Source organism: Anolis sagrei, chromosome 1 (genome assembly GCF_037176765.1).
Source record: "Anolis sagrei isolate rAnoSag1 chromosome 1, rAnoSag1.mat, whole genome shotgun sequence".
NCBI lineage: Eukaryota > Metazoa > Chordata > Lepidosauria > Squamata > Dactyloidae > Anolis > Anolis sagrei.
In genome coordinates, this window is record NC_090021.1 from 43,516,980 (window position 1) to 43,533,120 (window position 16,141).

The 16,141-nt window shown below is 39.2% G+C and overlaps 1 protein-coding gene across 2 annotated transcripts in view; it reads left to right on the top strand.

The window, feature by feature from the left end:
* Positions 1-16,141, top strand: part of LOC132761332 (uncharacterized) — a 67,084-nt gene that overhangs the window by 14,653 nt on the left and 36,290 nt on the right. For both annotated transcript variants that reach the window (XM_060754106.2, XM_060754107.2), the window contains exons 2-3: positions 2,852-2,930; positions 4,399-4,889. In XM_060754106.2, the coding sequence (XP_060610089.2) occupies positions 2,852-2,930; positions 4,399-4,889 (570 nt within the window). The remainder of the gene's footprint in view (positions 1-2,851; positions 2,931-4,398; positions 4,890-16,141) is intronic.

Sequence of the window (16,141 nt, forward strand, 5' to 3'; positions counted from 1 at the left end):
GATGATTAGAAATTTCCTCAGAAAAGCATGACTTTCCAAGTGTTTTAGTTTGGCCTTAACTTTTTTTCCTCTGTTGCATTTGAAATGATGCTTCTATAGTCCATATTCTTGACTAGTCTTCTTCAACAGGATATCCTCTGGCTGTGTAAACTGTTACTCTATTATCGCTGATGGCTTGGTGGGAAGGGGCTTCCAGCAACTGGAGTTCATAGAAAAGCTCAACTCCTAGAGATGGCCAAAGGCTATTCTTAATACATCTGTTCCCCAGGCTTGGCTGGGGGTGAAGAGAGAAGGGCACGAGTAATTCCAAATATTTAACCACAACTTTATTGTCTTATGCTCTTAAGGGAAAAGTAGCTGTTGGTGGAAGAAAATATAAAGATTTTTCCAGCTTTGAAGAGGCGCACGGGTGGGGGGGGGGGGGCAAAAATGTAGTAAATCCCTCCCTAAAGCCATTTCCCCCACAAATAAACACAGCTGCAGCTTCCTGTGGAGGCAAAGCCAGTCTTGCAAGGACTTCAGAGAGCAGTAGTAGTATATTTCTGATGCAAGATATGTATGCTCTTCGATTGCAACCTCTACATATCTCTTCCCCTACTCCAGTGTAGGGTCATATAATGTCTACACATACTAGTGTGTGTCACTTGGGTTTGATTAATAATGTGTAGAAGGAATTCTGAAGACATTGCCTTGATCACATTCATCCACACAGACAAAACACTTAAGATTCAAGAGCATCAATATGCAGCTTGGAGTTCTCAAAAATGTATCCATGGTGCAACATTCTTGACTTGGGAGGCCATCCTTTTCCAATGTTTGTTTTAACAAGAACCTGAAATCTTCTAACTGAAGCTTAGAGATTTTTTAAAAATGTGAGCCCAATACTTTAACCCACCCACTCACCATCTTGCAAAAATCAAGGAAGTACAGTGCAATAGAACTTCCTAGTTAAACTCTAACTGTTAATGTGGAACCATAGCATTGTACAGTATGAATGGCTTTATGGTTCCTCCCAGATTTAATCATTACAGTAGTATAATTCAAGATGGAAGGAAATTTAAATGGTGCATATATTTAAACTGGCCCTTATTAAATATCAGGTTGTCAGTTTTCTTTGAAAAGTAAAAATGCTTTAGCCTAAATGTTATCATTAGTCCTGACTTAGCTGTGGTGCAGCTAGTTAGTAGCCAGCTGCATTAAATCACTACTAACCAAGAGGTCACGAGTTCAAAGCCAGCCCGGGTTAGAGTAAGCCCCCAACCATTAATAGTCTAGCTTGCTGTCAACTCATGCAGCCCAAATGACAGTTGCATCTGTCAAGTAGGAAATTTAGGTTCTGATTTATACAGGGATGCTAATTTAACTAATTTAATAAAACCTTCCAGCAGCATGCAGAAGAATGAGGAAGTACTCCATCAAAGGACTCAGTGTCACAAGTGGCAGCTCCCCTGTGGCCGGAATCGAGCATACCCTCATGAAGTCGGAAAAGCTGGAATGTTAAATGCCTCTGTGTCTGTCTATATATGTTTTATGTCTAAATGGGTGCTGAGAAGGGAGGAATATAAATACTGCAAATAAATTAATGGTAGAGTAGAGTAGAACTTGAAGGCTTTTGTGGCTGGAATCACTGAGTTGTTGTAGGTTTTTTCAGGCTATATGGTCATGTTCTAGAGGCATTTTCTCCTGATGTTTTGCCTGCATCTATGGGAAGCATCTTCAGAGATTGTGAGGTCACAACCTCTGAGGATGCTTCCCATAGATGCAGTCAAAACATCAGGAGAGAATGCCTCTAGAACATGGCCATATAGCACCCCAAAAAACGCTACAACAACCCAGTAGAGTATAACCACTGAAACAATGTAATTTACTTACATCTTTATTTAATCATTTGGCAGTTGATTGAATGAGTTTTCTCTAGTACAATGGTTCCCAACCTTTTTTTTTACCAGGGACCACTCTCCAACATTAGTACCAAAAAGGTTACAAGTCAGTTTTTGGTCAACTTTAGATTCAGTTTGGGGTGCTGATTCAGAAAATTGCACTGGATAGACCACATCAACTCTAGTTTCTGATATGGAACATATGCTATGTCAGTTACAGGGAAGGAGTGGCAGGTGGCGCGAAAGGAACAGAAATAAAATAAATTAAGAGGAAAATGGCTTGCAGACCAGATTTTCATACTCGAGGCCCAATGGTAGTCTGTGGCCCACAGATTAAGAACCACTGCTCTAGTAGAAATGTAGCAACATGGGCTAAGTTTGCACTCTTAAGTATGAAAACTAATCTGTTTTAAGGGAAATACATTGATAGAAATAAAAGATTGATATATGTTAAGACCCCTGCATTCATGGAAACGATATACATGGCTTCACTTATCCATGGTTTCACTTATTCACTTAGGACTTCCTGTACAAGCTACACCCCATTTTCAGTTCTTCCATCATTTGTCCCATTGAAAATAACAGAGTTTGCTATTGTCTATGGTTTTTCACTTCCATGCAAAGTTCAGGCCAATATAGAGCCAGCATGGTGAGATTTGAGCATTGAATTAGGTTTTTGAAGATCAGGAGTTAAATTTCCACTTGACCGCATACACTTTTAGGTGACCTTGGGCAAGTCACATTTTGTCATCTTCAGAGGAGAGCAAAGACAAGCCTTCTCTGAAAAAAATTCCAAGGCAATCTTTTAATAGGTCCTCTTTAGGGCTGCCATAATTTAGAAATGAGTTGAAGCAGATTACTGTGGAAACAGGGACTTCAAGATGAATGACACATGCATAAGCAACATAGACGTGAAGCAGAGAAATCTGCCTATCCATATTTCATATTACATCCTTTTGTTATTCTTCTAGATTTCCTACCCTTCAAGTGATGAAGATGACAGTGATGATTCTGAGGGAGAGAACCAAGAACTTGCTCAGATTGACAAAGGTAAACTCTTTCAGCAACCAGAAACATACAGATTGGAAGAGTATGTCATAGGTGTGCATGCATGCACTCGTGTGCGTATGGACTAGGCAATCAATGCTTTCAGTGGTTTTCCAGCTGTGCTCGGAAAAGTTACTTTTGTTGACTACAGTTTCTTGTCACCCTGCTACATGACTAGTCATGTTGGCTGAGGGATTCTGGAGATTATAGACCAAGAAGAAACTATTCTAAATTCTGCTTTCCACTGTGCCTGGAATGCATGTCACATCCATCTTTTAAAATCTATTTCACAACATATTGTTTTCAGCTGGGCCAAATCACCTGTCAACTACTGTGACCCCATTAATTTCATAGGCTCTTTTATTTAAGACTAGCAATATCCAGGAGTGGTTTTGTCATTTCCTTCACCTGACAGGTCCATGGCACTTGGTTTTCTTTGGAATTCTCCCATCCAAGTACTAATCAAAGTTGACTCTGCTTATCTTCCAAGATCAGTTATGTTCTGATATCCTTTGGCCCTAGGATAGAAAGAGAAATCCCTATCAAGTGTTATCTTCATGGTCAGGCATTTATGTAAAGCTGGGGCATCTTGCAACTTAATACTATTATTGATGATTTGCATAATTTTTCTTTGGGGAGTTGCATTAACAGTAGTATCAAAGGCTTAAAAGAAGGCTTGAGTCGAGGGGGAAGTTTGTAGGACATGGGAAGCTAACTTCTATTGAGTAGGAACATTGAGCCATCTAGCTCAGAATTGCATAAACTAGCTTTCCCAGTCTTGTGCCCTTTAGATACATAGGACTACAATTCCCAGAAAGGTTGTAGTGAGTATAGTGGCCCATAGGTGTTGTTAACCCTCTTAACAGGTACACTGCAGAAAAAAAATAGCCACTCTCTCCCATCAGATCATTTGAGCAGCACTTTTTAAGAGCATCTTGGTCAACCAGTAAAGTTTCCTGCTTGTTGTTCATGTGTTGATTGGTAATCATTACAGTTGTGTTCAACCTTCCAGTTTTCTTCTCTTTTCTTTCGCTTAGTCATCATAATCCTTGATGGTGGTACTTTCAAGAATGCATCCATGCTTTTCAAACACTAACTTACCTTTCTTAGTGCAGAGATGGAGTAGGGTAGGGATCATATGTTTCAGCTCAAGACTTGGCTAGGACATTTTGCTGCATAAAACAGAAACACAAATGGTACAGCACCACCAAGGTATCCATGGCCAACTATCCATTGCCAACTAAATTATTTGAGCACTTGAGGCAGAGGTACCTCTGCTCTTATCTTGGGAATAAAAAAAGATGGATCACAATAAATAGCTAACTTTTGTAACCTTTTAATGTCACCAAAAATATTGTTAACTAAGACAGCCAACTTCTTCTGTGTAATGGTAGCATCAAGCGTGTGATGGGCAAGAAAACTCTTCCTTATCACCCACTTAAAAATCTATGTGTCTTACATACTTTCTCAGAAAGAAGACGAAATTGCACATTGACTCCTCTGGCAACCAACCAGCTGCAGAATCAAGAAAACCAGTGCTGCAAAATGCGGGCCCATTTTCCTCCTGGTCTGGATCGTCACAGTTCTGAAGAGGAGCTTGAACGTATCAGCTGTGAGTTTTCTGCTGAAAAACGGAAGTGGTCACAGGTCAACAGGCTGGCCTGCTGTGGTGACAACTACAACACCTCCTCCAGTGACGAAGAAGTGAAGAACTTGTGTGGCATGTCCTTCCGGCCTGTGGTTGAAGCTGCAGACCGCTTGCATGCCAGCCCTAGCCCTGTGCTCTTTAGTGCCTCCCCTCCCAAAAGACTCCAGCCCTTGGTTTGCACCCCAACCTCCCGACCTCTAATTTTTACCAGTGTGGGAGCCAGCTTTGAACAAGTGATGCCCTGTAAACGACACCGACAAGGCTATGGAGACAAGGTCAGTAGGCCCAGCCTTGACCTGGAAAAAATGCAGCAGGTAAGGCTCTCTTCCTTTTCCAGTAGCTGTATTCTTGTTGGTTTCATTGCTGACCTTACACAAGCCATTTTGGAAAATCATTTGTCAACTGTTTCATGCTAACTATTCTGGATTTAATCTTATTTTAATCTTATATTTTAGCTATTCTATATTCTACATTGGGTTGTGCTCTTGAATTATTACAGAAATGTAGTTTAGAAGCAGTGCCGTTTAAGTAACATTATTTCTAATAATTATTTTTGAAGGTAATGAAGAGGTAGCAGTGTTCAGATATGTTTACATTTTCATATTAGTGCATGACTTTCTTGACTGTATGAAGAGTAACACTTGCTCATTACATCTGCTTCTATTTCTAGATAATGTTTAGCCAATTAAAAAATGTAGCAATGATTTTAGATTACAGCAAGTGGTGATAGTATTAAGAAATAATGTAACATGTTACTTTTTCCCTCAGTGAATATTATATGAGGAAAATCTTTTTCAGCGCTAACAAACTGCTACAACAACAACATGCTAACACATCAGATTTTTATAATCATGTTTTGACTTCTGTGAGAAAAAGAACAGATTTTGCTCTCCAGAGAGGAATCATAATGAGTGCTAGAAACACAAGTTTCGCTGTAGAAAGTCCCAGTTTCAATCCCTGCCACTTCCAGTTGAAGGAACTAGGTGGCAGGAGATGTGAAGAAGGTCTCTGCTTTTGAGATCTCAGAAAAGCTTCTGGAAATCAGAATAGATTAATACTGGGCTGTCTGGACCCAGAATTTGATCTGGTATAAGGCTGTTTGCTATGTTCTTCTGTTGATGCCTCAGTTTCCTGTTTTTCTCTCCTTTCTGTTGGGGGTATTACATCTTCTCTTCCTGCTTTACATTTCATCTGTGTAGGCCACTGGTATCCCACTGGCTTCTATACTGGTCCTGATGGTGTTTGTATTGTTCTGCTGTAATGAAATGGAAAGAGCAGCTGCCCCATCTGTTTGTCATGCTAGGCTGCTTGTGCCTTTGCTGCAGAGTGGCTTGGTTCAGTGTGCATGTTTCTTTGCATTTGGCTCTGTTCCCATCTTTCCCTCACCACCTCCTCTTTCTTTCTTTGGACTTGGCTTGCCTATAAAGGCACTGCTACATCTACAGTGTATTGTATGGTCTCCTGCACCCCCTGATCGCTGTCCTTGGGCAGTGTCCTAATTACACCCAGGACCTGCTGCCAGCCATATGCATTTTAATGAGGGCATTGTGTTTGTGTCCCAGAAAGACCAGGGTCATGGCTGGCCTCTGGTAGTAGGGGCAGCCTCTGCTTCCAGGGTGGCCAATTGGGAAGCTTCAGAGGGCATGAGGCAGATGGCGTGTGCTTCTGGTTGAAGATTGGTCCTGGTTGCTCAATGGAGTAGCAGTTGGAAAAGGGCCGAACATATTTTCCTTTTCAAACTTTGCTGGATTGGGTGTTGAATAGTTGTAGCTTCTTGTGTAAGGACAAAACTAGCTGAAATTCCCAGAACTTGGAAGTCTTGAGATATAGCTAACCAGATCATTGTAAGTGATTCTCTTTCCCAGTAACTATGTTTCATTACAATGTGACATAACTAAGAATACTATTTCTTCTGCAGTTTAGTTACTATATATGCTAATGCATAAGTTGATCTCATTTATGGTGCCAAAATTATGTCTTTTGTCTCCCCCAGTGTTGTGTGATTTCCGGGCTGTATATCTGTGTTCTAGCAGCATTTTCTCCTGATGTTTCATCAGTATCTGTCATTGGCATCTTAAGTCTGCTGCTGCTGCTATCATTTCCCTAATCATACATTCAAAAAATTCAGAATTAAGGGACAGTGTTTCTTTATGTTCTCCTGGGACAACTAATCTCTCAAATTTTGCTAGTCTGTTCAGAGAAGAGGATGATCCCTTTATTTGATAAGGTACAGTACTCACATTGACCCATGGATAAGTCAGCCTAGATTTTTTGAGTTGATATTTTTGACTAAAATTTCTAGACTAACACATGAGTATATGCAGAAACTAGCCAGTTCATTATAATTGATGGCCTTTCCCAATAACTTGGATGTGAATATGTCACATTACCAGGAATACTTTTTTTGGGCAATTTAACTGCATGTCTTAGTTAGTTTCATAACTATGGATATAATGTTGTGGAATGTTGCATGGTTCAAGTGCTGGCTTGTGCTGTGCTTCATATTCTCTTGACGATGCTGAGGTGGGTGGGTGGTGTTTTGAACCACAAGACAATAGGTTGTAACATTCAGTCGTTGCTTTTGAGAAAAGTTAAAACTTAATTCCTTTTGAAAAACCTGAGAATTACAATGCTAATTGATAACTTTAAAAAGTAACTTGAAAAGTTTTGGAAATTCTGTTATGCAATTAATTGCAAGGATAAAAACATGGGGGTTTTTTTGGCATCTGTTAATTGTTATAGAAGCAAAAGGTTTAAGTGGGCAGAACAGAACAAATTCCAAAAAATCAGTGAAGGCCTTGTAAAACACTCAGTGTGGTACTGAAAAGATGAGGGTCGTTGGTACATATCTGTAGTGCAAATAGTTGAAGAGCAGCTAAAAATACATAGTTAAGAGGGTGTAATAAGCAGCTGTGGCATAGCTAGACTAACATTGACCTCATCAGAGAAGCATGATATCAAATTTGATGTTCTTTTTTTCATGCCATATATACATATATCTAAATTCACGTACAGTCAATTATCCATGGTTATCTAGGTTGTTGTACTGCTATCATTTTTTTAGTGAAATATAATATTCTTCTATGTGGGGTTGCCTTTGAAGACTGTTTGGAAACTTCAAATGGTCCAAACAGGCAGCTGAAAGTTGCTCACCGGAATGGCGTACAGGGAGCACACAACTCCCCTGTTACGTCAACTTCACTGGCTGCCAGTCTGCTACCAAGCACAATTCAAAGTGCTGGCTTTAGCCTATAAAACCCTAAACAGTTCTGGCCCAACTTACCTGTCTGAATATATTTCCCTCTATAATCCATCTGGTAAGCTAAGATTGTCAGGCGAGGCCCAGCTCTTGGTCCCACCCCCTCACAAGTGCAACTGGTGGAGACAAGAGACAGGACCTTCTTAGTGGTGACCCCACATCTATGGAACTCCCTCTCCAGTGAAATTAGATCAGCAATCTCCCTCCTGGCCTTAAAAAAAACTAAAAACATGGCTTTGGGATCAAGTCTTTGGTCAATAATGGGAGCAGTGCAATAAGAGGCTATAAATTAGCATTAATGACTCGGACAGGCCCTGGATTATGACCTGGTTTTAAATTGTTGTTTAATGTGATGTTTTAATGTGTTTGTTTATTTATCGATGATATGTGTAAACTCGGCATAGAATTGTTGCCTTTGTAAGGCCACCCTTAGTCCCTTTTGGGGTTGAGAAGGGCAGGATATAAGTGTGGCAAGTAAAATAATAAATAAATACTTCTATTTATTTGTCTCATCTTGAAATGGAAGTGATACATTCTGCAGAGTAAGTTAGTAAAGCTGAAATACGAAACAGTAGGACCACCACATTTGTGGTCTTAATTGTGTGAATTCGATTATACGCACATTTGATTAATATGCTTTCTCCAAGCTGATTATACAGTCATGCTGAAGGACTTAGAGATTCCTAGAGAGGTGTTCTCCCAGGTTAAAAAGTAGTGTTTTTTATTGCATGATTTACCCACTACCACAGGGCCCTGTGTCCCTAATCCCTATGAAAGTGAAAGGCCTAGTTAAAAATTCATCTGCACTATAGAATTAATACGGCTTGACACTACTTTAATTACTGTTGTTCTTAACTGTGGAATCCTGGGATTTGTAGCATGGTGAGGCATCAGCACTTTTTGGCAGAGAAGACTAAAACTAGAACTCCTATAATTCCATAGCATTGAGACATGGCAGTTAAAGTAGTGCCAAATTGCTTTAATTCTACAGTGTAGATGGACCAATAGTTATAGCCGAGAAAAAAGAAAGTTATCTGTCAGTACAAATCTCTTTAGATATATATCTTAATATAAGAAAAGTACATGATATTCTATTCGCTTTTTTATCAGTTACTCCAGTAAAAATAATTCCTGCACAAAGTTTTATAAATGAAAAATGTGAATCAGAATATTTAGTGTACAGGAAAAAAATATATTGCATGATGAACAAGAAAGCCACAGTGAAGACCAACTGACAAAGAAGTCAGCACTTCAATTTTAATATGTTCACTCTCTGATGGTGAATGTGTGCCTGTGCCTTCAAGTCAGCTGTCAACTTATGGCAACCCTATGCATTTTATAGGGTTTTCTTTTCTTTTTCTTTTTTAGGCAAGCAATACTTAAGAGTTGCTTATGCCCTTTCCTTTCTCTGAAATAACACCTGCAGTATCTGGAATTCATATGCAGTCTCCCTTCAGAGTACCAAGGTTGACCCTACTAAGTTTCCAGTTTCAGGTGGGATCTGGTGCCTTCAGGTATTTAGGTAATTTTGGGTTTAGAATTGGAGCCAAAGCAGGTTTACACCTCGAAACAAGAGGGGGAAATGCCAACATGCCTGAGATAACCTGAATTTTTACAGAATTGAATAATAATCCCTGGTGACACAGCAGGTTAAACCACTGAGCTGCTGAACTTGCTGACTGAAAGATTGGTGATTTGAATCTGGGGAGCGGGGTGAGCTCCCACTGTTAGCCACAGCTTCTGCAAACCTAACAGTTCGAAAACATGTAAATGTGAGTAGATCAATAGGTACTGCTTCTGTAGGAAGGTAACAGTGCTCCATGCAGTCATGCTGGCCACATGATCTTGGAGGTGTCTTTGGCTTTGAAATGGAGATGAGCACCACCCTCCCAGAGTCGGACATGACTAGACTTAATGTCAGAGGAAACCTTTACCTTTACCTTAAGAATAAAATGTTAACCTCTCATGAATTGTGTGAAGGCTGAGCAGTGAGCATCCTCAGTTCTAATGGAGTATTGAGTGTCCGTTGGAGAAAAAATGAAACTGGAGTTAAGGAGAGAATGTCATGGACTGTGTGGGAAACTGTTTGCTGTAAAGCACCTAGATGAGATTGGGAAGTGTGGCTACTAGTCAATTGGTTTTTTAGTTAAAGCATTGGGTGGCATTTTCCCCGTGGGGGAATTCAGATTGGAATGAGGTTTCACACCCACTGAGCAGAAAAGGGAAAGAGGCAGCAAATGTACCTCAGCCAATGCTTTCAGATCTTCCTGGAAGCTCTGACAGAGTGTGGAAAGATGATTTCTGTTATCTCAATTCATAAAGCAAAGACTTTCTGGCTTGGAGGGATTGAGGTGTGAATCTGAATTCTTCTTGAGCTACAAAGTTTGCATACATTACATACTGCAGAGAGTACTCTTGAGAAGATAATGGGTGATGAGAAACCTGAATAGGAATGCTGCTTTTGGAGGTGGTTATATACAGTATCAGCGGAGGATATTTTTGTGAACTTTGCATGGATATGCAAAATCATGGATAATAGCAAACTATATTGAAATGAAGGATATCACTCAGCAACTAGAATGGGAATGATTTTATGTGATCGACAGTGGACTGACCTTGGACTATGATTCTGAGCAGGCAGAACTTTTAAATGAATGTTTTAATAATTGTTTTTAACTGTTGTTTTAACTGTAACTGTTTATTTATAATTTATGTGTTGGCATCAAATGGTGGCCTGTTATGAAGCTGCCCTGACTCCCCCTTCAGGGGTGAGAAGGACGGAGTACAAATGCATGAAATAATAATAATAATAATAATAATAATAATAATAATAATAATCTGGCTCAATAATACTATAGAGTCATGCTGGAGGACCCAGAAAATTCCTAGAGATGACATATTTTGCCAGATAAATGAAGCCATGGGTACTGGTTCTGGGGATATTGTGGTTACATGGCCCTGCAATATTTTGTAGGAGGTGCAAAGTTTGTATTGGTATTTTTATTATTGTGTTACAGGGAGCTATGTGGTTCCTTCTTTCCTCCCCCCCCCCCCCATTTCTAGTAATGAGGGACTACATCAGTGCACCTTTGTTCTGGAGTGAGTAACTTCTTCCATCCACATCTCCCAAGGATCTGGCCCTCCATTGTCAGCTGCACTCTCTCTTCAGATGTTTAATCATCAAAGAAAGCAATTCTGAATACAGCTGGAAGCATCTTGATGCAATAGCACTCCTTACTCTTCTCTACCCAGTTACTACAGGAAGTAAAATGGTGTATTTTTGTACTGAATTAATAATCCCCTTAGAATAATTGATTGGTACAATTTCACAAGAAAGCTATAAGATAGGGGTGTACAAGACTTTTAAAGTAGACTTTCTTTGATCCACATTACCTGGACAGGAGGTGGACTAGGTTTTTTTTTGTATTATTGGATCTATGCATTGTTAGACAGCAGTGTACAATAAAATGTACCCATTCTTGACAAGTACAAATAGAATGTCATATGCAACTGTCAAATAGTGGAAAACATATTTGAGTCCCTATGGAAATCCTTGAATGTGATGTCATATGGCTTGAAATGTACAGAAAATACACTCACTGTATTATACCGCAAAATAGTTTCCTCTGTGTAATAGTCGTATCCTCCTTTTGGGAGTCCCAAAATCTTCATTTTTTTCTTTCCTTGTGTAATCGTCATATTTAAAATACACATACCCAGAAATGGAGTCGACTGGGCCCCCTCCCTGTTCCCCTTTTTAGAAGATGGCATTCATAACCTTTTAGAAAAACATGATCTTTTAGAGAAAAGCCAAAAACCTATTTGATTAGAGTCTTCTCAAGTGGTATACAACCAAATGTAATTATGCAAGGCAATTGGCTTCAGTTGTTAGACTGAATAATCTATTGTCTCTGATCTGTTAGGAAACAGAGAATATGCCAGTGCATAGAAATAGCAGGTTTTTAGAAGTGATTTTCAGTGCCCCAAAATATATCTACTCTTCCATAAAACAACTTCTTTATATTATGCACTCAAGAGACAAAAATAAAGTAGACTTTGGTAAAAAAACAAAACATATTTGGTAAACTCACAAGCTTCATGTGTTCAGCATACACAGGTACACAACTTATCAGTCAGTTACAGATATGTTTGAGATAGTTTTTGTGCAACATGCTCAGAACATCTCTCTTACAATAAAACAGCAGGCAAGCGTTTGCAAGTCTGTTTGCAGTCCCAAAGTCTAAAGAAGTCTGTGCTCTGTGCTCGTCCCAGAGCAGATCATGTGGTCTGCAGCCCCTCCCACAACTTTTCAGGAAAACATAGAGCAGGGAAAGCTGCATATCAGAACATACATATTATAAGTAAGCAACAGGATTATAGATAAATAAATTACTAGATGAGGCTTGAAGAAGGTTGTAATTTCCAACATGCCTGTCTCTCAGAGGTAAGAGAGGTTTTTTTAAAAAACAACAACAACAAAACCAAAAACCAGTTAAACTAAGGGACATTTTCCCATCATGTTATAGCCACTCCTCTTCCTCTTTGGCAAAAAAGAGTATAAAACTGTGACTATTATGTGAAGAAATATGATATTTTAAAAATATTTGTCCTCACTCTCCCAACTTTCACTGCTCATTTTCTACTTGAGGTGCAAACACCTGTGACTTAGGAGAGATAGTACAAAATGCTGCATTGCCTCATTCCTATTGCTGTGTCAACCAGTTCTGAGGTCTGTTGGGCTGCTGTGATGGAAGAGAAGGGATGTTGGACATGAAGGTTGCAGATATTTCAAAGAAGCACATTGGAAGTCAGGAATTTGGAATGAGGACCCTCTCATTGTTCTTGAGAAAAGAAGGTGTCTCAGTGTAATAGAGTCCTTTGAGCTAGAAACACAAATGTGATTTATTCTACAAAGTGAAGAGAAAAGAAGCAGAAGATCGATGAGTTAATAAGTTATCGTGGTTTGCCAGTTTCTCTAATGGAGCTGACAGCTGCCAGAGCTGATTTTTTTTTTGGATAAAACTTGGAATTGGCAGTTTGTTGGAAGTGTCCCCAGTTTTGTGACCATCCTTTTTGGCTCAGAGTTGTGCAGCCTGGAAAGAAGGTATTAGATCTGAGCTGTACCACTGGCTGTTGCCCAGAAGAAAAGGTCAAGCTTGACAGCCCTCATTGCACATACTTTGGCAGTTGGGTGGTGTCAAGGTGATGTCCTTAGTGCTTGTAGGGTGTGAACACTCTCCAACCTGCTTTGTAATTCAGTCAGACCGCTGCACACAGGGCCTCTTGTTTACATGGGTTAAACAATACACCCATTCTTCTGTGTCCCTGGATTTCAGTATCTAAAACTGCTCAGGTTAGACTGAATGTGTGCTTGTAGGGTGAGTGGATTGTCAGTTCTTTTTATGAAGCCCAGGGAATGTAATCAGAGGCTGAGTTATCTCAACAGCCTCAGAATGAGAAGAGATAATTTCATGGAGAGACCCCACTTCTCATTCTCAAATCTTACTAAGAATCTGTCTGGTTTGGCTAACAGCACTGGTGTGGAGTATACTCTCCCTGTTTTGTTCTAAAAATGCTTCCTATCCATTTGGCTACAGCTACCAGATCTTCAGGAAGATCCCTTATCCAACCATCTCTGAAAATGTCTGTGCATACAAATATATAATATATAACACCTCACTAGGCAGATGGGACTAGTTTGTCTGATTTCTGAAATGTATCTGCAAATTGTCCCATTCATTATTTCCAAATTTGTGATCTTTGTGATCAGTTACTGATGGATGCTTTTCTTCTGAAGGTGAAATATGCATGGGAAATGCGGAAATGTGAAAATAATGGCTTATGATAATACAAGAAAATGTTGAAGAAGCTAGGGATCTTCTTCAGCATGGTGAAGAGAAGATTGAGGGGCAACATGATTGAACTCTTTGAACATCTAAAGGGCTGTCACAATAAGAAGAATGCAGATTTATTTCCTCATCCTCCAGATAATAGGACCAGACCTAAGTTACAGGACGGCAAGAGCAGTTCAGCGATGGGATCTTATTATCTAGGAAGGTCATAAAATCTCTTTTTCTCCACTTTTTTTATAAAGAGCTGGGAAGATCTGCTGGTAATGCTGTAACTAGAGATCTTGCATCGAGCATTGATTGAATTTGTTGGTCATTAAGTCCCTTTCCAACTTAATGATAATACATGTATATAAGGCAGGGGTCCTCAAACTCTTTAAACAGAGGGCCAGGTCATAGTCCCTCAAACTGTTGGAGGGCTGGATTATAATTTGGAAAAAAAACATGAAGGAATTCCTACACACACTGCACATATCTTATTTGTAGTGCCCCCCCCCATAAAAAACAAAAACACCCCACTTTAAAACAATACAATAATTAAAATGAAGAACAATTTAACAAAAACAAACTTATTAGTATTTCAGTGGGAAGTGTGGGCCTGCTTTTGGCTGATGAGATAGGATTATTGTTCTTGTGTGCTTTCAAGTTGTTTCAGACTTAGGTTAACCCTAAGCGAAGGCCGGGTAAATGACCTTGGAGGGCCGTATCAGACCCCCGGGCCTTAGTTTGCAGACCCCTGATATAAGGGATGTCAAACCTTGTGAATAATGACTCAAAAGTAAAGAGGTGACCTTAACAAACTACACTAAAAAAAAGGGGGGGGGGGCGGCGGCTGGAATTACATGTTCATGTTGTTCAATAATACAAGGAGACCAATATGGAAGAACTGGTTCCCACCAGCTGTCTTTTCATCAAAGACTATTCTGGTGGCAGCAGACTTTTAAGTTGCTATGGAAGAGTTGTTATTTTGTAGGGCTTTAGCCTTTACTGTCAAGAGTCTGGTGCTTCACCTAACTACAACACCCATCATTCCATAGCATGAGCTTTACCATGGCAGGTAAAGTGGTTTCAAACTGCATTAATTTGACATGTAGATGCACCCATTGTCTGCTGTAATTACATGCCATTTCTGTTACCTATGATGGAAATGTGCGTATCAGATAATTCAGCAGAGTTGTTAAAATACATGGTATCAGAATGCATGGCTGTTCTGTGAATTAGAAGGAGTTAAAACATACTTCTTAATGTAAGCTTGTAGGGAACAGAGCTCAAAAAGTCACTGTATGCTTCTTCCAGATTGGTGTAAAGCAATATCACTACTTACAATAGAACTCCTTGAGAATTTTTCAATGAATCTTGGTTTTTGTTGCCTCTGTATCTGCTCATTTTATTTTTTGAAAGAGAAATATTTGTCTTGATTTCTTAGATTTTCTAATATTTATTTTTTGCATGTTTTCATCGTATTGTTCTTTTAAATTTTGAGCTCTGTTACTTTGTAATTTGGAGGTAATTGCAGGATATACATAAACATAACAATAGCTGCAACAGTAATATCATCCGATGGCTTACAATGAAATCAGTTCAAAATAATAAATAATAACAATAGTTTGAAAGATTAAAATATATTAACCACTTTATAGTTTTGAAATTGGGGTTTTTGGGTATTTTTGACAGCTGAATACATAAATCTGGGATGGCATCAACTTACTCCTAAATTAATTTTTTGTGCAAGCATAAGCTTGCATTGATAGGTAGATTGCTCAGATAGCCTTTCCTGCAAGTCATTCAGTGGCACATACTCAAATTTCATATTTAAGGCATAGGTACATTGAATTTCAACAACATTTTCATAATCCAGCCCGGACTGTTAAAAAGATTTTAAAAATGTATGTATGAGGCAAATATAAATGAGTAACAAATTTCTTTTAGTTACTTTAAAATTTATTTCAGAGTAGTAATTGCTGTTGTTATGTACTTCCATGTTGCCTTCTCCTTATGGCAACCCTTTCATGGGGGTCTCTTAAAGAGATTTGTAGAACAATCAAAATTGCTGAAAACCTTCCACTCATGGCATCTAAACTATCATATTCTTGAAGTAATTAGTAAATCCAGGAGTGAGCATATTACACTTATAGTAAAGACACTCCACTCCAATTAGTTTTTGGGAAAAATACAAGGTGTTGGTTTTGACCTTTAAAGCCCCACATGGTTTGGGTCCAGGCTACCTACAGGATCGCCTTCTCCTGTACAATCTGCCCTAAACATGTAGGTCCTCTTTGGGGCGTCTGTTCCAACCAGCCAGTACTACTTGGCTGAAAACCCATCTGGGCCAGGAGCTTTATTTATTTTAACTTTAACAATTTAAAGTTAATTATTAAATGATTATTAAATGGCACATCTGAAGACCCATCTGTTCCGGCAGGCCTACCCAGCCAGTTTGAATTATGAATTTTAAACT